We start from the raw sequence: 24,350 nt of genomic DNA on the forward strand, positions 1-24,350 counted from the left end.
AGAAGTTTTCGCAACGAACACTGTGGAGGCCCGATGTGCAATGAAATGTACATTACGATTACAATTGAAGAAAAATTAGATGAAATTACAGTTTTTTGTTTTAAACGTAATACATTCAATTTATTATTCAGTTTTTAATATTATGTTCCAGCCAAATTGTACTTACTCGTCGCTTGTAGAAGAATAGATGGTTACGATCAGGCATTACTCCACATATTATGTCCACTAAAATTCACTAGCCCTAAAACACTTCATTAATTCAAAAGTCCAAAATTATAACTATTAATTTTAACACTAAACAAACACTAAGACACTAGGCCTGTAAATACTATAAAGTACTAATCCTTATCATTTTTATAGTCATAAGTAAAAATCACTAAAAAGTCGCACACAAATATTAAATCCACTTGATTTTAAAATCCTTATTTCCATCGTCAATTTCAATTATAAAAAAACGTCTTTAAACCCAAAACGTCCTACGTACAAAATCAACTGCATTCCGATTTCTACCGTAACACACTACTATAAAGTCTTCAATGAACGTATAAAAACCCGTACTCTTCAAAACCGAAACGCACTAACACCAACATCGTATCCATTCTAATTTAAACCGTAACTCATTTACTATAAAGTCGTGAATGCGATAGTGAAAGTTTTAAAGAAGAGTAGACCGGTCAATTTGGCAGTGTGCTGAGGACTAAGCCTTGTTCTATTTGCCGGTGTATTAATGGTGCACTTTCCTCGCTGGCCGCCGGCCAAGGAAGACGCGGAAACTAGCCACTTTGCTCCCCCGCGTTGAGAACACAGCTTTATAGACAGCTTTTGAGATTAGCTAGTGACTCTGCGAGCTGTAGACCTGTACCTGTTAACTTAAAAAAACTGGACAAGTGCGAGTCGGACTCGCCTAGTGGTTGGTCTGTGTAGAAACCTTAGGTGTTTTAATGTCGCGCTAGATGAAAATAATTACGTTATTATTCAATACTCCTTTATTACCATAGAAAATAAGTATGTGTTTCGATATATTTGGCCACTTTGGCCGTAACTATTTACTGCTAACTACGTAAAACTTCTTAAGCGCGTTAGAATCAGTGTCAGAGCTTGGCCTCTGGCCTCGCATGGACCTTCTACGCGAAGTTCGGCCTTCGACCTTCACAGTCTTCACACATCGTCTATTTGCGAACTTGTGGCCAGCTTTAACACATGCATGAGTTGAGTGGGAGTTCTATAACACTTTAAACTCTCGCATTTTATACACATATGTATTTAATTACACAAACGGGTCTACCGCGATATTAACGAACTTCAGAATTTAAGATATTATAAACAATGAAATTATCGCGGTAGACCCATTTGTGTAATGAGTGAGAGTTCCGTCCTGCAGCTTGGCATTTAAAACCGCGCCACTGACCTTTACATAGAAACATGTGATATTTTCAAGAGCTTTTCGATGAAGGAAAAGTATCATGAGGAAACTGCGAATATTACACCTACCAAAGAGAATTTGAAATAGAGGCGGATTGTCAAAGTAAATTATGTAGCCACAGTAAATACTGCCATCTTTCGACACATGATTAAAACTGTTAGAACGCCATTTGACTTTGATCCTTATTATTTCACTGATATGTGTTAATTTGTTAAATATTTAAATTAACGCCATCTACTCGACACTAGGCCAAAGATATGGTGCATGGTGCAATCTTTTCGCCATAACCTTTGGCCTGCACCTGCAGTAACTCTCTATACACTCTATTCTTTTTGCACCAACTTTATCCTTTGGGGCTCTGGGTATGGTATGACGGCCAGTTGGCAGTTTGTTTATTAAAATGAATGCCTATGCCAAATAAGGCAGCCGAAGCCCAAAAGGTATCCTTGATTCCTATAGAATGCCATTGCGAAAGTAGAAATACTCAAAAAACCTAATACAGTCAGCAGCAGAAGTTGCTAAGCGGGCGAGGTGTTCAAAATTACCTTGACACGCTCTTATTCTCCTAACAATAAAGTCGCGTCCACATCATTTTGAACACCTGGCCCACTTAGCAACTTCTGCTGCTAACTGTACGAGAAATTTGTCAACCGTTGCGTTGGGCCGCAGTTAAAAATAACGCAACCCGAGTAACAAAATAAAACAAAAACTGTGCAGACACTGAATTACTGAATGAAATACGCTATTTCCCTCGTCATCACTGTTAACCCATTAAATTAATTTTATGTACGATCGACTTCAAAATTATATATACATTGTAACCCTAACTACAATGTATTAGGGTGCAAAATTGATAATATATTTTTGGCGTCACAAATAAATCTCCACTTTTGCGCTTTAAACTCATAAATCACTAATATTTACGCTGCAAAAGTACTAACGCAGTTAATACGACTAAAGCTACTCACTCGAGTTTAGAAAATAATCTCTATGCACCTAAACATAAGGTTCTTATCTCAATAATAGTTGGTCTTATAACGAATTAACTTTCGCAATATAAAATTTCACGCTTAACAAGTTTGAACCTAAAGTGTATGGAAAAAGGTGTGTTTTCAAATGACTAGAGAAGATCCCCTTATTTTAGTAGATGTGTTATTGGTGTAAACGTATTTATAGTTTATAGCAGTTTTATGGAGTATTTATAAGTTATTGATTGCTTCTATTGCGTCAGGAAGAGTAAATATTTACAATATGTATGTTTTTAACGGAAGTATAATCTATGGTTAACCATTTCCACGCAAACGGTAGTGGTGACCAGATGACATAGATTACCAACTAGATAGAGCATATAATATAAGGCGGTTATTGCACTGCTCAGCACTTCGGCGCGGCGTCTAGTGCTGCGGTTTTTAACTTTGTACTGTGGAATCTTGATTTGTTTGCAAAAACAGCATGGTATACTATAGCCCACACTGTTAACTGTTAGCGATCACCGTCTGCGATCTAGTGCCAATCTGACTCTAGCCATTCCACCGAAAAAGTCGCGTGCGTACTGTAGGTCTTTCACTGCCTACTCAGTTAAGCTGTGGAACGATCTACCAGTGGACGTAAGGAAATCGCAATCTGTTGCCTCACTCAAGGAGAAGTTGAAAAAGTTGTGGTTATTAGACTCCTGATGTAGTTAGAACTGAATACTTTATATGTATATATATATATTTATATATAGTTTATATGTTTATGTATACATATATGTATATGTGTATTTTATGTAAGTATATGTCTAAGTATATATATGTATAGGTATGTTATAGTTTATGCGTATTTATACTATGTATTTATTAATATGTACCTAGTACTGGTTTTTTTTTCTTTTTCTTTAAGTACTTATTCGCTCTCGTCGTCCTTTATGTGTATCCAAAATTCTCATAGTGATATTTGTCCATATTAAATTGTCTTTCACCTGTTAGTATCTGATCCTTTCGCATTTTCTCAAAGGTTAGCTGGAAGAGATCCCTTTTAGGGATAAGTTCGCCTTTGTACATAACATTTTTATTTTTGTTTTGTTTTTGTCCATTTTATGTAAACCTGTTTATGTGCAATAAAGTGACATACATACATACATACATTAACTGCACATCGGTGGACCTTAGGCCTTTTGTAATAAGGTCCACCGATGTACAGTTAGGAATGTCGCTGTTGTAACACATTGACTCCGCTTCTCCGTGCGAAGGTGCGAATCGCACTAGTATAACTATGTCGGGTCAAATTTTGGCTGCCACACTTTTCAGAAACAAGAGGTAACTCTATGGTAAAATTACTGTGTGACACTTGTACATGTACATACCTGTATCTGCTCCTGTAGATGCTGTATAACTTCCTGCTTGGCCTCCTCGAGTCGCTTCTCGAACTCGGCGTCCTGAACGACCGTTAGTAGCACACGGTTAGTGCAATCCATGCAAAAGACAGATATTGTATTTACAACCTTGTTGCGTGGGGAGAGGGTTGAGAGTCCGTTCCCAAAATTTTGAGTGAGGGTTTAGTACCAAGTCGAGTCGATTCTAACCTAAGTCTTGTAAATATACAAATAAGTACAATAAAAGGCAAACATATCTTTTTAAGGAGCTGTTCCAGTTGTTAACAATGCCGTGTGTTTTGTTAAGCACGCTATCTTTTCAAGATTTTATATTTTTCTGTGTGTCTGTTTTAAATAACGGCCTGATGAATAATCAGACGGAAAGTGACTATACGTTTCTCTACAGTTTTAGTAACTTGCTTATTTTTGCGTTATTTTTTTATGTACTTATGTATAGGTATGTATGAGATGTTTCTTCGTAATTATTTAGGTACCGTCGCCCACACTGTTAACTGACAGTTCGTAAACCTTATTACAAAAGGCATAAGGTCCACCGATGGACAGTCAAGAGTCTTGCTATTTGTACTATACATGTTTTTGTTTTGATGTTGCATATAGTTAAAACATAGTATGGCATGGTCTAGGAAAAACATCAGACAAGGTACTAAACACAGTTTTATGATTACAAATTTATATATAAGATTAGTATAAAGCAAGCTAGCAAAGTTATTTACTGATGCAAAATTTTGGGAACCAATCGAATACATCATAGGTGTGTATGTAGTTAACATGAAAGTTTGAGAAACATTAAAAGATCAGTGCTTTGCTTGATGCTACATTTTGTGGAAGTTATTCTAAATTGTAACAAGTATATTATAAAGTGTGCATTGCTTTAATTGCTTTAAAATATATACAGTTTTTACAGTTTTCAAGCAAAGAGTACTGCGTTTGTGCTCAAGAAGGACGAATTGTGTTATTAACGTCAGTAACGTCCTTTTAACAAGCAAAATAAATGGTACATTTTGACTGAGAAAGTCACATACACAAATCCAACAGATAGATGTCTGCTATATATACAGGATCCTTATTGGCACGTCTAGGACGTCTTGACGTGACGTCAAGTCGCGTTTGACATCGAGGTATGTCGCGATAGTTGCGACAAGATGTGGGAGACGTATGTTTTACTAATGTAATACCTTAAAAAGTAGCATTGCTGCAAGTATTCTGATCTCTATGTCGATCCATAATAAATTTTCATGATTAGGTAAAGTAAGATTCATAAGATTGGAATGGAAAATGAATTGCCATACCCAAATGACGTATGACAGACACCTTTTGATGACGTTGAAATTTAGAAACCAATCTTCAAATCACCAAATGTTTCCACCCATCATGCAATAAAGTATTGAAAATAAGACAATAATAACCTCTTCTAAGGCCCAGCCATACAAATGAAAAAACCAGAATTTGCCACTGAAATTTGAACCTTTAGTGGAGAGAATAGAGTTGATTTTGGTTTTGTTTGAAAATTTAATCAAAAGAAACAAATGCGACTCAAAATGGACACTCTGTTCCAATTGAATATGATTTAAATTTCATCGAACCACAGACAAAAAATCCTCCAGATTTAGCATAGTCGCGCTACCCGCTCTGCCACGCATACGGTAATTTTACTCCATGTTCGAGTCGAAACTGTCTTTGTGTGACGTCCGTGTCTTTGATAGGACCAATCACGGCACGGGACTTCGCTCACCTCGTCCCGCGCACCTCCGCGTTTTTGGCATCATCGGTTGCATGAAATAATTGCTCTAAACTCGGTCTAGAGGATTCCTAGTCTATGCCTCGAACTGAATAAGTACTATAGGTAGGACCTTAGGGCTTAGGAGGAAAAAATACTGGATAAATCATCATGTGAGTTACTTTCTTTTCTTTTATAAATATTTTGATAATGAAGTAATAAAGAGCATAAAAAAAACCTTTTATATGTATTGTATTAAATTTCCATACAAAATATATGTTTGCGTTGCTCTTCTTTATACATTATGAGCTAGATTGTTATCACACTCATTATAACGTATTATTTACAACACCAAAATAACTTGGTATAACCCCAACCTAGTTCAATAAAACACAAGTATGTATATCTTTTTAAATGCTACTAGAAATAAATTCTCATAAATATCTGACCACTCTGTTTTACAGAACCAGTAGGGTATACCCTAATGTTGTTACTGTTGTATTGCTTACCTTTTCTAGCTCCAAGTCAATGTCTTGTTGATAGAGCGAGACGTTCGATTCTGTGTTTTCAGCGGTTTGCACGTGCGCTTTTAATTGGTTGATCTGTTGAAAAATTATTATATTGAAATGAGCAATTTATAACAAGTTGGCTTACGATGGTCGTGATTTTATTTGTTATGCAAGACAATTAGATGTCTTTTTCCAAAAATTGCTAATCTTCTTCCACATATACAGTCGCCATCAGGTATATCGAAGCGGCCAAGGTGCTCACAAATATCTGAACACGCCTCTATTGTCAGGGCGTTAGAGTGCGTGTTCAGATATTTTTGAGCACCTCGGCCGCTTCGATATATCTGATGGCAACTGTACAAAACAGTAATATTTAATAGAAACCTGACCATACGAAAGTCCAAAAGACAAGTCGAAAATTTGCCACAACACCTGATTTGATTAGACACAACTTTGAATTTGATTTGAAACCAGCGATCCTCCTCAAGGATTATGCGTACGAGGCGTTCATTTCAAAAAGATTTAGCTTTTTACAAGCTTTTATTTACTTTCACCTGACCGTTGTCTGTAATCAAATCTTGCAAGTTAAATTTGATCCACTTCCCGGTTTCCGGTTGAGCTGAAATTTTGCATACATACGCAAGTCGGGTGACAATGCAACATTACGGTGTCATCGAGCTGACCTGATGATGGAGACCGGAGGTGGGCATAGGAACTATGTGATAAATCGGGTAAATCCAACTATCAGATTTTGCGATTTTAGTATTAAGGTGGATGTCTAGGGATGGGATGCCGATTATCAGCCAAAAGATGGCGTCACTGTGCACGAATTGTGGATTTTCACTATTTCTCCCAAAATACAAAGTTTCATAAGATGTGTTGATATGTGCGAAAACTATAAAAAATACTACATCTAAATCGAGACATGTTCAACTCAACATTGTCTCATTTCGTTATTACCGGAATCCAACTGCAAAATATTGCAATTTCTTGCATTCACGCACACTTACGTACTTAAAGTCACCTTAAAGTCAGTGTCAAATGTCAGCACATTCGTAATGTTACAGTAAAGTAACCTAGAGGGCGCAGCGGATGAAATGTTTATTGTTGAAAAAAGATTGGAAATTAAATAATAAATTCTTGTTTGAGCAACGATTAAGAATTACAACGCATTCAGAAGCAACTAATGTTTTCGACCATCAAATGTCATGTGCTCGTGGCACCCGTAGCCTCTATTTTGAAAAAAATCAGATTGTAGCTAAGATACATGGTTCAAACCCCGACAATGCCAGTTTTTTTTTATTTTATAATTTTAGCATTCTCTTTTGAATTATTTTAAGCGTATGTTATTCTTCGAAACTAAACTTACGTGAGTAAAATATTTTCAGTATTTTAATTATTTTTTAATAATATTATGGCAAGATTTATAAAAGTATTTTTATTTTCCGATTTCAAAGGATATAAATAATGATTAAAATAATTAAAAAAAAGTCATGCATGAGGCTAATTAGGATCGCAGAATAGGTATATAAGAAGTCAACTATCGACGAAGTATAGCTGGTCAAGCAGATCTTGTCAGTAGAAAAAGGCGGCAAATTTGAAAAATGTAGGCGCGAAGGGATATCGTTCATAGAACATTTGAATTTCGCGCCTTTTTAGGGTTCCGTACCCAAAGGGTAAAACGGGACCCTATTACTAAGACTTCGCTGTCCGTCCGTCCGTCCGTCCGTCCGTCCGTCTGTCACCAGGCTGTATCTCACGAACCGTGATAGCTAGACAGTTGAAATTTTCACAGATGATGTATTTCTGTTGCCGCTATAACAACAAATACTAAAAACAGAATAAAATAAAGATTTAAATGGGGCTCCCATACAACAAACGTGATTTTTGACCAAAGTTAAGCAACGTCGGGAGTGGTCAGTACTTGGATGGGTGACCGTTTTTTTTTTGCTTTTTTTTTTGTTTTTTTTTGCATTATGGTACGGAACCCTTCGTGCGCGAGTCCGACTCGCACTTGCCCGGTTTTTTTACTGACAAGATTTGCTTGACCAGGTATAAAATAAGTTTCCAAAATTTTATTGAAATGATATACCTACATGAAATAATCAAATACAACACATTTACTTAAAATAACTTTTAAAATAAGGCATATAAAATTTCCAAAAAGATGAAACAAAATAAAATAAATACAAAAAGAAATGAGTCTTTGTTCGTGGTTTGAACCCTGTCATGCTGTTCAACTTGTTAGACTTATACTCAGTAGCTAAAAGCCACTAGACCATTTGACCATAGTAGACCCGGGCGAAAAATGCCTTCTTATTTAAGTAACCCATTACTGTCAAAAATATCAAGTTTGAATTGATTTGAAATATAATTTTTCATTGTCGAGTTATTGACATCCAAACGTTGCGAGCATGTTGTACTTTAAACCACTTGGCAACGTCGCACGGGGAATTCTTCTGAAAATGTATGTCCTTTTATATTTTGATATTTATGGATATATGAGGATTCTTCTACTTATGTTGCAAATTGATTAAATTATCGAGAGAAAAATGCTAATGCAAAGAAAACAAGAAATATCCGTTTCATTTCTCATGCTATTGATTCGGTTAAATTGTGTTCTAATGTATGGGGAAGACAAACTAATTATAGCCAGCCTTTTATGAATGTAGTATGATACCATAGGGTATGGTGCTTTACGCACACTAGCGTCCCTTCCCCTCCCCCTGACGCAACCCCCCCTTTTTGCATGAAATATGTCCCGGTACACAGTTTTTTACATTTTTTGAGGAAAGAATATATTTTAGGAAAAAAGTGTCAATGAAAGAAATAATCCTTAATAAATTCTTAATAAAAAAGGTCATATTCATTTTTTTTATATCATGCACCTAATTCATGTATTAGCTTGTCAAAATTCGAAATAACATAGTTTTTACTTAGGGTTCGAAACTCATTTATTATACACGGTGTAACATGAGGAAACCGAATAATTTTAACAGCGTATTCCTGATCACATTTAGAGACAAAAATGTCCTATAAACTTTTTTGAAATTCGCCTAGTTTCAGAGTTAATACCAATAAAAAAAAAACAAGTTTCTATTGTTACATCCAATCCGCATTGGGCTAGCGTGGGGACTATAGCCCAAGCCCTCTCGCGCATGAGAGGAGGCCTGTGCTCAGCAGTGGGACGTATATAGGCTGAAATGATGATGATTGTTACATAGTTCAAAACGCCTTTTTGATGGCGATGTTGTTACTATGGGATTTAGTCTAAATATCCTTATTGATATGTCAAAAAGTGACAATTAAGTAACACGTTGCAAAAACTATGTTTACCGAAAAAAAAGTAAAAATCCATGTTAACTGACAAGTTTACCAATAACATTTACTTTTTATGTACATACATATATACTCAAAAAATTAAAAAAATGCGGCCAAGTGCGAGTCGGACTCGCGTTCCAAGGATTCCGTATATTACACAATTTTTAACAATGTATTTTTTATTTTATTTATTTATTTATTTAGATATTTAATTCAGGGAACAAGGCCCATATTACAAATACCTTAAAGACTAACATACATATGTATTTTATAAACTTAAAACTAAACATTATTTATGCGAAACGTGAGTGAAATCTTTAAAAAATCCGTAGGAGTCGGATCAAAAACTGTAATTAAGTCCGACTCACGCTTGACTGTACATTTCTAATAGGTTTTCCTGTCATCATAGACCTATTTTATGTATTTTTTCAAAATTTTAAACCTAGTAGTTTCGGAGATAAAGGGGGAGGGGGGAATAGTCATTTTTTGCCTATTTTCTTGAATAACTTCTAAAGTGTTTATTCGAAAATTATAAAAAATATATATTTGAGATCCTTACAATAAGCTCTTTCATTTGATATGTAACATGATATAGTTTGAAAATTTTTATTTTTTAATTTTTTCATTTACCCCCCAAAAGTGGCCCCCATGTTTAAAATTCATTTGTTTACAAACTTACATATGTGTACCAGATTACAACTTGATTGGTCCAGTAGTTCCGGAGAAAATCGGCTGTGACAGACGGACAGACAGACAGACGCACGAGTGATCCTATAAGGGTTCCGTTTTTTCCTTTTGAAGTACGGAACCCTAAAAACAATAAAAAAAATTGTTTTCGGCGAAATTGACCTAAACTCATACAAACATTTTTTCCTTCTTTTAATTTGACCTCAGAAATAAAATCTTTCGCATTTCTTGAGGACACCTTGTATAATAAGTGTTATAAAATGAATATATAACCTTTTTTACTAAGAATTTAATAAGGAACTATTTCTTTCATTGACACTTTTATCCTAAAATGTATACATGAGGTCAAAAAAAGGAAAAGATGTAATATGTGTTTAGGTCAATTTCGCCAAAAAAAAAATTTTTTTTGGATTTTTTTTTTAATTTTATGAATGAATTTGTATATAAAAATTGTCACTTAAAATGGTTTTTTTTTTCGTAAAACTTAGTTTTTGTAAAGTGTTACTTGTCACTTTTTGACATATCAATAAGGATATTTAGACTAAATCCCATAGTAGCAACATCGCCATCAAAAAGGCGTTTTGAACTATGTAACAATAGAAACTTGTTTTTTTTTTATTGGTATTAACTCTGAAACTAGGCGAATTTCAAAAAAGTTTATAGGACATTTTTGTCTCTAAATGTGATCAGGAATACGCTGCTAAAATTATTCAGTTTCCTCATGTTACACCGTGTATAATAAATGAGTTTCGAACCCTAAGTAAAAACTATGTTATTTCGAATTTTGACAAGCTAATACATGAATTAGGTGCATGATATAAAAAAAATGAATATGACCTTTTTTATTAAGAATTTATTAAGGATTATTTCTTTCATTGACACTTTTTTTCCTAAAATGTATACTTTCCTCAAAAAATGTAAAAAACTGTGAACCGGGACATATTTCATGCAAAAAGGGTGGGTTGCGTCAGGGGGAGGGGAAGGGACGCTAGTGTGCGTAAAGCACCATACCCTAAGGTATCATACTACATTCATAAAAGGCTGGCTATAATTAGTTTTTCAAAAAGCACAATTTGACCGAATATATGAAAGAGGGTCATTGTTGTTGTAAAAGGTGTGCAGGAAATGATACGTTTCTGCACTAGAGCAGTTTAGGTTCCAATTACAAGTACGATTTTATTATTCTTTTTACAATAAGCAATTGAAATTTGGGTATAAATGGATTTGTTATACAATTTCCATTCTGATATTTGACTCCCCATTCCATAAATTACTTTTGGCCAAATTGTTAATTGAAAATACCTACTCTCAAAAATACCTACTCTCAAAAATACCTACTATAAAAATGTATTTAAAAAAACACATGCATTTTACTTTCCTCGTATGCGAAATGAAAAGTAGAGTGTTTTAACTCGGGTGAAAGGCAGCATTTTTGAAAAAAAACCAGGCAAGTGCGAGTCGGACTCGCGCACGAAGGGTTCCGTACTATAATGCAAAAAAAAACAAAAAAAAAAGCAAAAAAAAAACGGTCACCCATCCAAGTACTGACCACTCCCGACGTTGCTTAACTTTGGTCAAAAATCACGTTTGTTGTATGGGAGCCCCATTTAAATCTTTATTTTATTCTGTTTTTAGTATTTGTTGTTATAGCGGCAACAGAAATACATCATCTGTGAAAATTTCAACTGTCTAGCTATCACGGTTCGTGAGATACAGCCTGGTGACAGACAGACGGACGGACAGCGAAGTCTTAGTAATAGGGTCCCGTTTTACCCTTTGGGTACGGAACCCTAAAAGTATCATCTACTAATGTTATTGTTATGCACAAGCAGAAGATATTATAGAATCTTGTTTATTTACAAGAAGATGACATTTTTCTCCACATACCTATAGTAACAGCACCAGTCATGGGACATTTAAGAAGAAATTTGGAGTATTTATGATATTTCCCTTATACATGTAACTGGTCTACCGCTTAGCGTGTTAAAAGATGAAAGTCCTATCCGTCTTTCATGTTTTAGGCGTGTTGTATCAAAGATATTGCAATGAGTTTCCACATACTTAACAAATTAAAACTATGTTTTTTTCTTCTCCAGTCATGGACACCAAAGCTCCAGTAATGGGCCCCCAGTAATGGACGTGGATCCAGTAATGGGCCCCCTATAATGGACATTGCTCTATCAGTATAAAATATTGAAATGGGGTATAAGTTATGGCAAAAAAATCAATTTTTGGTATAAGCTTTTATCGATGAATGTATTTTTCTTTCCACAGCCAATTATTATTGTATTAGATCCATCGAGACAATTCTAATATACCTAACACAATTAGTTAGGGTTTATTTCGATAAAATTCCCATGGCCACCTCCTGTCTCCATCATAAGATCAGGTCGATGTTATCATATATAATATTGCATTATCATCAGATTTGCATACTTAATTACGTACTTACAAAAAAATTCAATTGTATCGGAAATCGAAAAGTGGCTCAAATTCAGTTACCAAAATTTGACCCACACAAACTAACAGGGCAAGTTAAATAAAAGTTTGGAAAAACGATATTAATTTATGCGAAGTCCGAGAATACCTCCTGGTTGACGTATTTCGTAACTACATTTTACTTCTGTATTGTTTAAACATGAAATTATGCCAAGGCAAGCATTATAATGTCAATTGTCCCATTATAGGAGGCATGCAGTTTTACAGCTCCTATAATGGGATTGGGCCAAATACCACTATTTTTTTTACATCTGTGGAGTCACAACATAGTGTGTTGTATACATTATCTCATGGTAAATGCAATTAACAAAACACATTCTAGTTTTCATCGAGTATTAATTAATTAAAATTTAATAAATTAACTCACCTCTCTTAGCGAAGTTGTTAAGAATTCGTAGTGGTATTTTTTTTCAGTGACACGACAACTTTTGGGTTGACGCCAATTTCTTAAAAAATAACCAAATTTAATGAAACTTTAAATTGAAACAGCTCTAAGACTCATATTTATGATAATATACAGACAGTGTTTATAAACTATTTTTAGATACTTATTTTAGAGGATTTGTGGTTTTTTGTCCCATAACTGGTTCCACGTCCATTATAGGGTCCACTACTATATATATTTTTGAGAAAAATATAGCTAGGTATTTTAGTTTAAAAATCATTGTTACAATAAATATAGGCTTTTCCAGAGAACATTTACCGAAACGAAAGCAGAATTCACAAGGGTTTTCGGTGGACGACCGTAACGCGAATGATTGTTTGGACTGACCTTTCTATAAATATATTAATGTATTTTATTGTGTAATAATCATAATAATTATTAAGTTATATTAAATCTGGGAATGAAATTATATCAGAAAGGAGATTCTTAAATGAGTAGGTATACTCGTAACATGCTTTGTGCATTAAATATACCTCCCTCTATTGAGTGAAAATAAAACAAAATACACAGGTAATCTGTGTTGCGGTTTTAAAGTGCCATCTGTTACACCTTTGACAAATTAAAAATGATTGCTTGTCAAATGAAGTCGCCATGTTAGAATTACACCGATACTATAAGCATCACTCACACAAACAAGCAATGAGGCAAAATTTTACCAATATTCAAAGGCTTTTTTCTTAATAATTTTAATCAAAATCTAGTATTTTTTTACGTTCTGCGAAGACAGAAATATATATACTACCCAAACATTACATATACAAGTGAAGAAACCCTATATAATAGGAGCTAGGGTGCCAAGAAAGTTGTATGAAAATCGAGCAAGGAGAACCACCTTAAGTAAAGGGTAGATAGTTTCTAAGAGGGTCGAATGGATTTATCCGAGTTTGAACTTAAGCGACTCATTATGATTTTGCATACGCTGGTGCTTAAAAGATTCGGGTAATGCAGCTGGTTTTGTTTTGCTATCTCTCCTGACATGTATATAGTGAACAGGCACCTTTTGGGCGAGCTCGCTCCATCGTAGGCCACGTCTCCGCCTCGGCTAGTCTGTGGCCATGAGTAAGCCCATTCATAAATTAAAAAAAAATGTTTCCCAGTGCGTAGGTGCATTTAGTGATACCTGTTCTTGTAAAGCAGTGACAGTGAGCCGGTACTGATCTTGCATTTCTTTCACAAGGGCCGCATGCTCCGCCTTTATATCTTCTAGTTGTTGTACGTCTGTCCGTCTGTTCGCCTGCTTCACAGCGAACTCTAGTGGTGGCATCTGGAAGTAGGCGACAGTAGGATTACAATATGGTCCAGTCAGTCGTGGCTCGCACTCCGCGACACGTCCCGTCGTCGCGTACGTCCCGTCGCTACAAGTACATGCGGCCCACACCATTTTTGGTGTCTAGCAGTAGTATAGTTGCCGCTCAATGCGGTCATATCTGTTGTAATAGACGAGTTTTGTTAGAGTGAACCTTCTGTATATCTTTACCTAATTTACACTGCTACTACTACTATTACTACTACTGTACTATTTATTTAGTACTATTATTTATTCTGTGCCAAAGTCAACTTTAACAAGAATCACAAGTTTACCTCAACAACAACCATTTTGTTGGTTGACCATTGGAACATCTTATTACAGTGTTGCCCACCTCGCATTTGTATTTTCTACTGCGTCTCCGTTTCAACTTGGGTAAAAAATTAATAATGCCTTTTATAAGTAATAGTGTAAGTATACCTCGTTGGTAAGCGACGGCAGGTCAGCACTCCTCGTCCTCCTGCGAAGGTAGTCGCCCGCCTCGTTGGGGGCCTCCAGGGATGACGCAGACTGCGGCGACGCGCAGGCGCGACCGCGGTACACTTCTTCGGAGTAGCTGGGTACATCATAGTTAACGAATTAATAACAATCAAAAAATTATCAGTTGTCAGTAGACAATCAGTCAAGTCCCCTGGTCTTTTAGAATAGAACAGAATACATTTAATTACGTCTCATCATGGCTGGTTACATGAGACAGGTTATAAAAAGAACATACGAAAAAACGGCCAAGTGCGAGTCGGACTCGCCCATGAAGGGTTCCGTAACAGCAAGTAACATAATAAAATTGCGGTTTACGGTTTATGACGTATTAAAAAAAAAACTACTTACCAAATCTTGTTCAAACCAATTTTCGGTGGAAGTTTGCATGGTAATGTACATCATATATTTTTTTTAGTTTTATCATACTCTTATTTTAGAAGTTACAGGGGGGGGGGACACACATTTTACCACTTTGGAAGTGTCTCTCGCGTAAACTATTCAGTTTAGAAGAAAATGATATTAGAAACCTCAATAACATTTTTGAAGACCTATCCATAGATGAAAAAAAAAATGAAAATGAAAATATTTATTTCAGACACCAAGTATCCATATTTTTGTCTACAAAACTAAGTATTAGTAGTATTAGTAGGTAACAAAGAAATATAAAAACTATACAGATAAACTCTAATGTTAGTGTTAGTAACACATATAATGCTCATTGGACCGAACATGCATTGTCATCCAGTGAGTTATAAGAGGGCTGTCGACCCTTTCCGCAATCACCTTCAGGAGTGTGTTGGTGCTGCCCCGCACGCGTTGCCACAGGGACGCCACCCTTTTGCGCAGCACTGCGTGGAAGCCGTCTGTGCTCCACTCGGCGAACATCCCCGACGCGCTGCATCGCCAGGGCAGCCCCAACAAACCCCTGAAGGCGTTGTTGTACTGGACACGCAGAGCACTAAACGTTTTTTTGGTGTAGTTGCTCCACAGGTTGCACGTGTACAGGTTTTGGCAGTATGTTTTGAATAGTGTAATTTTGACCTCACGGGAACAACGTGCAAACCTACCCCACACGTATGGGTTTGACGAAAAAAAAATTTTTGAGTTTCAGTTCTATGTATGGGGAACCCTAAAAATTTTTTGTTTTTTTTTCTATTTTTGTATGAAAATCTTAATGCGGTTCACAGAATACATCTACTTGCCAAGTTTCAACAGTATAGTGCTTATAGTTTCGGAACAAAGTGGCTGTGACATACGGACGGACAGACAGACAGACAGACAGACAGACATGACGAATCTATAAGGGTTCCGTTTTTTGCCATTTGGCTACGGAACCCTAAAAAGGACCCCCACTCAGCGTAGTGCCACGGCAAGCCGTAGCGCTGATTTTCGGTACTACTACACTACATTTTATAACCAAAGTTCATTTATTGTACATAAACAAGTATGATAAACACTGGGGTACTTAAAAGAACACTTGTAGGAAATCGTCACGTTGTTGCTCTTGCCCTAAGTTACGTTTCTCTTACCCCACATGACCTGAGACTACTAGGAACTAGAAAGCCAAGTTCTGCTACTGTGAAATCGAATTCTGCCTTGTTAGGTTTTCGTTTGATAGCCATACTATGGCCCTAGAAATCCGCTTCCAAGCATTTATAGAAATATTATTATAATAATGCCGTTCGCAAACAAAAGCATTCTACTTTCGATACTGAACGACCTTAATATTTAAGCAAGAAGAATCAAATTGTCAGTTTTCGTTCCTTCCGAATTGAGGTAATTTAACAGTACACATCATTTCGTGTCACGATCCCCGCATAGCGCATACAAATAGCGAATTAACTTACATTTTAAAACCATACAAAGCGACAGTTTTCCTGTTTAAGTTAGCAGTATACTAATTTAAATAATAATGAGTGATCGATCTCACCTTCTTTCCAACTTTGGCCTTGGCAGCAAAAAAGAAACATTAAACATTTATTATAAATTCCAAGCAAGTAATTTACGAGTATAATACCTATAGGTTTTATTTATTAAACCTAGCTTCTGACTGGGTAAGCTAAACCTTGGTTTAAAAATAATCTGTCCTTGAAGTATAAAATTACACGCGATTTTGAACTTTGCACCTTCGTGATTAGAATAGTATTTCTTAAACTGAAGGGATAAGTAGGGATAAACATGATATTAGATCAATATGTGTCTATTGGCGTTGGTAACTAAGCAGATAACATTATAATAAGCATAGGGTTGCATGTGAACTGTTGGGTATCTCTATGTATGTACCTACGTAAATACTTAGGTACCAATCGTTTTTACTAAGGAAGTTATTATAATGATATTGGACCCGTCTGGATATCAACATTTTCAGATTTTTTAAGAAAAACTTGACAGGCTACTTAGTGACGAAAATTTGCATCTTAAAAACGAGGTTAAAAAATGGATGAAACGTGGATTAGAAAAATCTATCTTCAGAGCTTAAATTTTAGGAGAGTTAGAATAATATGTAATTCTAAATTTATATGAGGGATATCGCGATATAGGTAGTACATGTAAAGACAAACATACCTTCTCTCCATGTCCGAGCATTTCTTCTCAAAATACATCCTGAGATTCTCCATCTCCTTCTCATGTTTGCGGTCAAGCTCCTCTCTCAACTCGTCAATATCAGCATTACCAGCTTTGACTGAAGCCAGGAGTTCCCTCAAACGCCTCGTCTCCACATTGAAAGCATGCTTGTCTTGTCGTAACTGTGTTTCTAATTCTTTAACATCTGTATCAGATTCTATCCTTATTCGAGTAATTTCGTCACATAAAACTTGAATAAGACTCTCTCTGATCTTATTCCTTAAATTCTCTTCAATACTCTCATCAAATCTATTTATAACTTCATTTAACTTATTTTCAAAACCTTGGAAATCATCTGAGTCAGATTTCAAGTCGGATTTCGAATAGTTGACCGTCATTTCTTCTCTGTCATTATCTTTTTCACCATTTGAACTTTTAGCTGATGAACCGCTACTCATTAAAGCTGAATAATACTTAGTGTCTTCTTTAAGCATGCTTTCATATTTAGCATAGTCTGATAGTTGTTGTTTAATAGTGTCATGTTCAGAGGTTTCCCGTTGAGTCATTTCATGGCAGAGGTGTTGGTTCTCGAGGGCGAGGGCGTCGCGTTCGCGGATCGAGCGCTGTAAGGTAACGGTGAGTTCCTCGATTAGTGCGTCGCGTTTCGTGATAGCTGACTCCAAATGCACAAGCTGAAAGGACAGAAGCGTTCATTGACACGGAAGCATGCTTAGCGACATCGACACACATTTACTGCTGATGACCAAAAATTATTATTAATTTTTTTACCACCCCAGTTTTATCTTCATTTTTTTCAACTCTATTGAATGTGCAAAGTTCAGTTGACTAGAATTTTAAACGTAAGAATTCAGTCCAGGCATTCGAAAGTGAGTTATGGCAGTCATGTCGACAGATGACTTTATATACTCTCTTCTCTTAAGACCTGAAGAATTGAAGATACAATACGAATCTGAATCTTAATCATGATAACTAACAGAGGTTTCAAATACTTCATCAGGATCTTATGAGGATAGTGATGACATTGGATTTTGATGAATGATTATTTTTCAAATGCCATAAAGGTTTGTCCTACAAAAGCAATGGCAGCAGCATTCTCTTAAAACCTTACTTTCCACATTCAACAGTTTTCGTACAGTCAAATGTAAAAAATATGAGTGCACACATCATACTCAAAAATATGTCCCAAAACTTTTATGCACCCATATTTTTACGTTTGACTGTACAGTCAAGGAATTTAAATTCCGACCCATTTCGTACTTTGTCACAGTGACAATCAATATGAAAGCCGCTAGAGACCTCATACGGTTGTCACTGTGACAAAGTACGAAATGGGTCGGAATTTAAATTCCTTGACTGTACATTCATCATCATCCACCATATATTATTTAAACTATATCATTGATGTTGAAATAAAGTAGGTGCACACGAAATACCCACGTTATACTTACAGATAAAATAATGAAAATATAATTTAAACTGTCAGATCCCATACTGTGCTAATAATATACAAAGTGAACATCATTTGTAACCACATAAGAGCACCCTCTACTTCATGCGTATATAAGGGCCGGCACAGACAGACTGCAACTTGTATTGGAACTGCACGCCGAGGTTGTAGTGGGCAGTCCATCTGTATCGGCCCTAAAGCTGTGCAACATTATGTATAATGGAATTTGTTATTTTCCTGTTTTTTTATGTTTGATAAACTAGGGTTCTAGCTAAAACATTTTCTCAGTTTTGAACCTTAAAGTCATTCTATAGAAAACATAAAAGCCGTATGTTATAAAATTGCAAAGTTGATTTGCTGTAATATACATACCTAATATACCTTTAATCTGTAAGTTTTGGTTAATCATAATAAAAGTTACAAACCTTTGTTTAGTTAGTCAAATTTGTTGTCCCCATGGGTTATAGTTACATGCAGAATAATGTTAATTGGCTTTCTTACAAAACATGACAAAATATAGGTATCTACTGCAGTAGGTAACTAAATTCACATTTTCTATTTTTGATAAATTTTAACAAAATTAATGCAATCTCTCAGTTAATACTGAGCTTATACAAAGATCATGTACATCTATTTCTTATTTCACCTGTACCTTTCTTTCTCTTTATTTTAGAAAGACAGATATGACACGAATATTGCAAAACCAGTCATTGAAGAACCCAAAACCTTACTATTTTACCAATACTTTTATCCCAGCTAACTACAACATAGACACATTTAAACACACACAAATTTATTAAGACAATTCTACATCAACATGGCGTGATTTTTTCGCAAACAAAAAAGTGTACATATGGCAAGCCAACTGTTTAAGCAGGAGCACAGCACAGAATATAAAAACACCGAGGTGCAAGAATATAACAACCAACTGCTCTTGCAAATCCCATACCTTAGCTTGGAACTCTTCGCATATCGTCTTGTAGTCTGTCGTCATTGTGCTAAAAGACATGGTGTCAGCCAACGACTTTGGCTGCGGCATACTGGGCAAAGACTCATCCTGCAACTTTTCTTTCGTATCATCTATGACAACCTCTTCTACTAACAAGTCGCTTTGCTCAATTTTGTCTATACTTGACAAACTGTCTTTCTCGATTTCCACTTGAGATTCTTTCTCATCAAATAGCTCTTCAACCTTCATTTCCCCGGCACCAACAAGAAAAGGGGACATAAGGGTCTGGAATACTGGTAAGGGCTGAATTTCTTCATCAACTAAGTGACTACCTTCCGGAGGAGGCCCAAAGATAATTTTGGCAGCTGAGAGAGGAAATCTACGAGCACTGTGACCTCTGATATCTAGCTTTATAATCTCTTCTGACCCTGAACTTGCTTGTTTTAATGATTCTTCCCCTACAGATAATGATAATGGTGGTGATAGAGAATGACTCTGCTTTTCAACCTCTTTTTCATCCTCTGAAGCATTTGACTTAGGATATGTTTCTTCGTTAAGTGAGTCAAGGTATTTGTCACTTCGTGGAGATTCTTGTGATTTTTCATGTTGAGATTTCTCTTCAGCCTGTAGTGTTTCATGAGTGTCTTTGGATAACGATTCAGATGCTAAATTCACCGGACTTTCTTCACTTATATGATGAATGTCTGTTGACTTAGGCTCAGGCCATGAAGTGCTTTTGCTTGGGTCTTGTGTGCTAGGGTTGTCACTAGGGGAGGGAAGAGGCATGTTTAAAGAGCTATTGCGGGACGGATCTGTGTCATGCTGTCCCACTTGGAGCAGCCCTGACTGCGCCGCAGCGGCGTTATCCGACTCAGTAATGGAATACTCGAGTTTGGAGGGAATATGTTCCGATATAGACTCCGTTTGACTGTCATCTTCTTTAATGACTGGAGTTCCTGTTTCATCGTGCGGCGTATCTATTTGAGATGCTTCTGTATCGGTTACCGCGGTCCCTTCCGCGGGAATCTGTTGAGAATGTACGACATCCGGAAGAACGTTCTAAAAATAAATCAAAAATAAAATCAATGGGAGAGTTGATTTATGACCATCGGTGGTGAAAACTTGAATGAAACCTGCGTAATAACAGCTTTCTGTGATTCGCGGCTCGATAACGGAGAGTAGGTCGGCCTAGAACAGGTAGGGCACCGCGGCGATGCATTTTCTGAACTATTTTTAACGTATCGACGAATATAAACCTACAACGCGAGAGTTTGATACGCTTTCACGGGTACGATCGAGAGCAAAATTATATCGATTGCATGCAACATTTACCTTGGATTCTGCTGTGAGCGGTGGAATCTTGTGAATATCACCCATAATTTAACATGTTCATATTATTTAACAATTGAAAATTTCATTTTCTTCACTAAAATTGGTTGTCAAGACGACGTTTCATTCAAATAAAATACAAACTATGAACCATAAAAAAAAACAATTTCTGCGTTTCGTTTCTGCTCTTTCAACAACATACTAAACGTCAAAGAATGTTTCCTTCAATTATTTACTTTCGTTCATGAAAACCTTTGACAAAATTTAATTTAGATCTCACGTTATTGTAAAATATTCTTAAAGATGTTTCTGGTTATTACTTACCTGTTCTAGATTTTGAAAACGTATTCTGACAATCCTTAGCTGAAGCATTTAACAAAACGCTTTTCCCGCCAAATTCTTTACGAGTTTGAGTTAAGCTCAGCTCAGTTATTTTAACAAAATATATTTCAAAAAACTACCGCTTCTTCAAGTGACTAACTGCAGGGTTCACTAATATAATAACAGATACTTATAGGAAACCACTGTCGACTCCCTGAAGTTGCCCTGAAGCGAGTGATGAAAACTGGAACTAATAATACAAATCAAATAACTTGCGCGAGTTCACATTTTATTAAATTAGTAGTACATAGGTACTATACTTGTGACCTACTTTCCTTTGTTTCAGTCTTGAATGCACACAATATTCTAGTATTGGCGCAACAATCTCCACCTCAGTGGTAAAGCAGCCTGAACGGTACTGTTTTTAGTATTTTTGGTTTGATACTTTGGACAAACAATGAAACACGATAGGATATTAATATACTTTATTACTATTTACACATTCATTTTAGAAAAAGCCATTTCATTCTGTACATTTCCTACAAAATATAACAACTTCATTATGAATAAGGCCAATCTACAATTGATAAATTATGATGCATCCACACTGGTGTGAAAAATTGTTAACTTATTCATCATCATCATAAGTACTACCCTGCTCGTTGACGGCAAGGGATTGGATACACTATAAAGGCAAAAATCACTTCGTGGTTTTGTTATTATTGTCTTCACTTTCGTTTGACATATTAATGGAGAAGATCCTAAAACTGGGTTATTGATTGCCACTTTACCACCAAGTTGTTACTACTGTTTAGTACTGGGAATATTTTTCCCACCTTTTACCACTAAAAGGTGGGATTTTTTCCCCAGTTATCAGTGGTAAAAGGTGGGAAACAAATTCCCAGTAGTAACAACTTCGTGGTCACTCCAAAATGGCATCCTGATAACAAACCGCGAAGAGAATTTAAGTAATAATGTCCGTCCACACCAGTGTAATAAAATTCTCAAGTTGTATAAAGCCGTATTTATGCGCTATAGCACTTCACAACTTACTTATTCGTACAATCCACACAAATATTGCTTTGCAATCCATTGTGTTAATAATCCTTAGCTTTTACAATATTATTGCCTGTTCCAAGTAAACTTGCCAGTCAAAACTTAACCTTTTGACTACTTGTTAACCCTCTCAATGCAAAGTACAGCTATACGAGCTTATGCGTGTTATGAGTCATATATGGCTTATGATCCACCTCTGACTTATGTTGTCAAAGTAACCCAATTATTGAAGTGCAACTTGCGGAAAGTTTAAAAAAGTTTCAGGAAAATTTAATAGGAAACAGAATAAAAAAGGGACTTTTATTTTGGAGACGAAAAATTTCGATCTCCATAAGTTTCCGGAATTTTTCGATGTGGAATTTTCTCAATTTTGAAAACTTTCCGACGGCACATCGCTTAACCCACATGAAGTTGGCTTGTAACTCCTGAGAGTAACATTGTTATAGGAAGGATTACATTGAATAGATTAAGTATAAAATAAAAGTAAATAAAAATTACGCATATTAGTTGATACCCACATTGGGCAGCCCACCGTACAATCACCTGCAATATATCTTACACAGCGAAGCGTGCAATAATATCTGACACAATCTTAGGTATTTGTAGATTGTAGAGCCATAAAGGACGTGCAGTACATATGGTGTTCCTTTACCGTATTAGTGCGGTAATTAGCGATTTACTTGCCTACGTCGAAAGCGCCATATGTAATGTAAAACGTACGACGTACGATACACGTACGAATAGATAATTAGCAACTCATATCGATATAAAACCCTTCTTTCGGTCGTGTTAATTTGTCACCGCTCGTTGAGATTTACTACTTTTCGCATTTGTATCGTAATGTATTATTGTGCACTTCGTTGTGCAAGTGACTGTACCTCATGTAATATTAAATGCATGTAAATAAAGAAAACACGATCTCCATTCATTTTCATAATAATTACAGTTCTACCATCGAAAGCGCTATTTACAAATAATTGCATTACAAAAACAAATCGAGATCATAAGTAGGTATTTTAAAAGCCAAACCATCTAAACCGCCCGCGATATCGCACAAAAGAAATTGAGAACACAAAGTTTCTTCAGTGTTTTTTCAGACCGACAAAAAAATTAGCGTGAACTTTGGTTAAACATTCGCAGATACAAATTATGAAAACTTGGAAAGGTATAAATCATTTAATTTTAAATACTTACTGAAAGTTGCTAATTCAAGCCTATGCCTCCCGGGCTGTTAGACAACCGATTGTGATATTCGGGTAAAAAAGCTGGATATTACGGCGTTCCCGATTGCGATGGTGCCACATAGCGTTGCGGTAACTAACGTCAACTCTAAGTACTTCGATAATTTCCTATACAATATAACTAGGAACTACAAAATCAACACAATCAACGTTAAACGCTTTCGATAATTTTTCTATCGCCTCATATATAAATAAAACACATAGCTGTAACGTAAATTACACACATCAATTAATTGCATTGGCTTTGTAGCTCTTAAGCAATGGCTCAAGGCAGAGGGAATATATTTCCCACATTAATTTGAACTTGGTTTCAATGTGAATAGGGTTCAATTTTGCATAATTTCTGACACCCTGCTATACCTAATTCGCATGAATTATAGTATTTTTTTCAAATTGTATACAAATAGAAACAAAACCAATACACCTTATCCATGATTTAAATACAAAGTTTTTAAATTAAACGAAAAAATCATCGCTATTAGGGCACTCGAACTTGCGATCTTTTGGAACACAGGTCCAATTGTTCTTGGCCAACAAGCTTCGAAGCTTACCTGCAGCGTGTGATTTTTTAATTAATTTATTATTTATTGAATTAAAGTTCAATAACTATTATGGTCTTGATTTCACAATGTCTATGCACGATAGTCTCCATATTTAAAC

General features: G+C 35.8%; 1 protein-coding gene and 1 long non-coding RNA gene across 2 annotated transcripts in view; both read right to left on the reverse strand.

Moving 5' to 3' along the window:
• The window catches only part of LOC134672659 (ciliary rootlet coiled-coil protein 2-like), a 108,323-nt gene extending 87,105 nt beyond the window's left edge, over window positions 1–21,218 (reverse strand). Inside the window, exons 1-7 of the mRNA XM_063530617.1 lie at window positions 21,076–21,218; window positions 19,744–20,802; window positions 17,327–18,018; window positions 14,702–14,837; window positions 14,096–14,239; window positions 6,024–6,116; window positions 3,768–3,839 (exon numbers count right to left, since the gene is read on the reverse strand). Coding sequence (XP_063386687.1) covers window positions 3,768–3,839; window positions 6,024–6,116; window positions 14,096–14,239; window positions 14,702–14,837; window positions 17,327–18,018; window positions 19,744–20,802; window positions 21,076–21,120 — 2,241 coding nt within the window. The 5' untranslated portion in view covers window positions 21,121–21,218. The remainder of the gene's footprint in view (window positions 1–3,767; window positions 3,840–6,023; window positions 6,117–14,095; window positions 14,240–14,701; window positions 14,838–17,326; window positions 18,019–19,743; window positions 20,803–21,075) is intronic.
• LOC134672837 (uncharacterized) lies at window positions 15,072–15,998 on the reverse strand. The gene is made up of 2 exons (XR_010099394.1): window positions 15,825–15,998; window positions 15,072–15,309 (listed from the first exon to the last, which is right to left on the reverse strand). It is a non-coding gene; the product is annotated as an uncharacterized LOC134672837 (long non-coding RNA).
• Window positions 21,219–24,350: the final 3,132 nt, after the last annotated feature.

Source organism: Cydia fagiglandana, chromosome 17, assembly GCF_963556715.1.
Source record: "Cydia fagiglandana chromosome 17, ilCydFagi1.1, whole genome shotgun sequence".
NCBI lineage: Eukaryota > Metazoa > Arthropoda > Insecta > Lepidoptera > Tortricidae > Cydia > Cydia fagiglandana.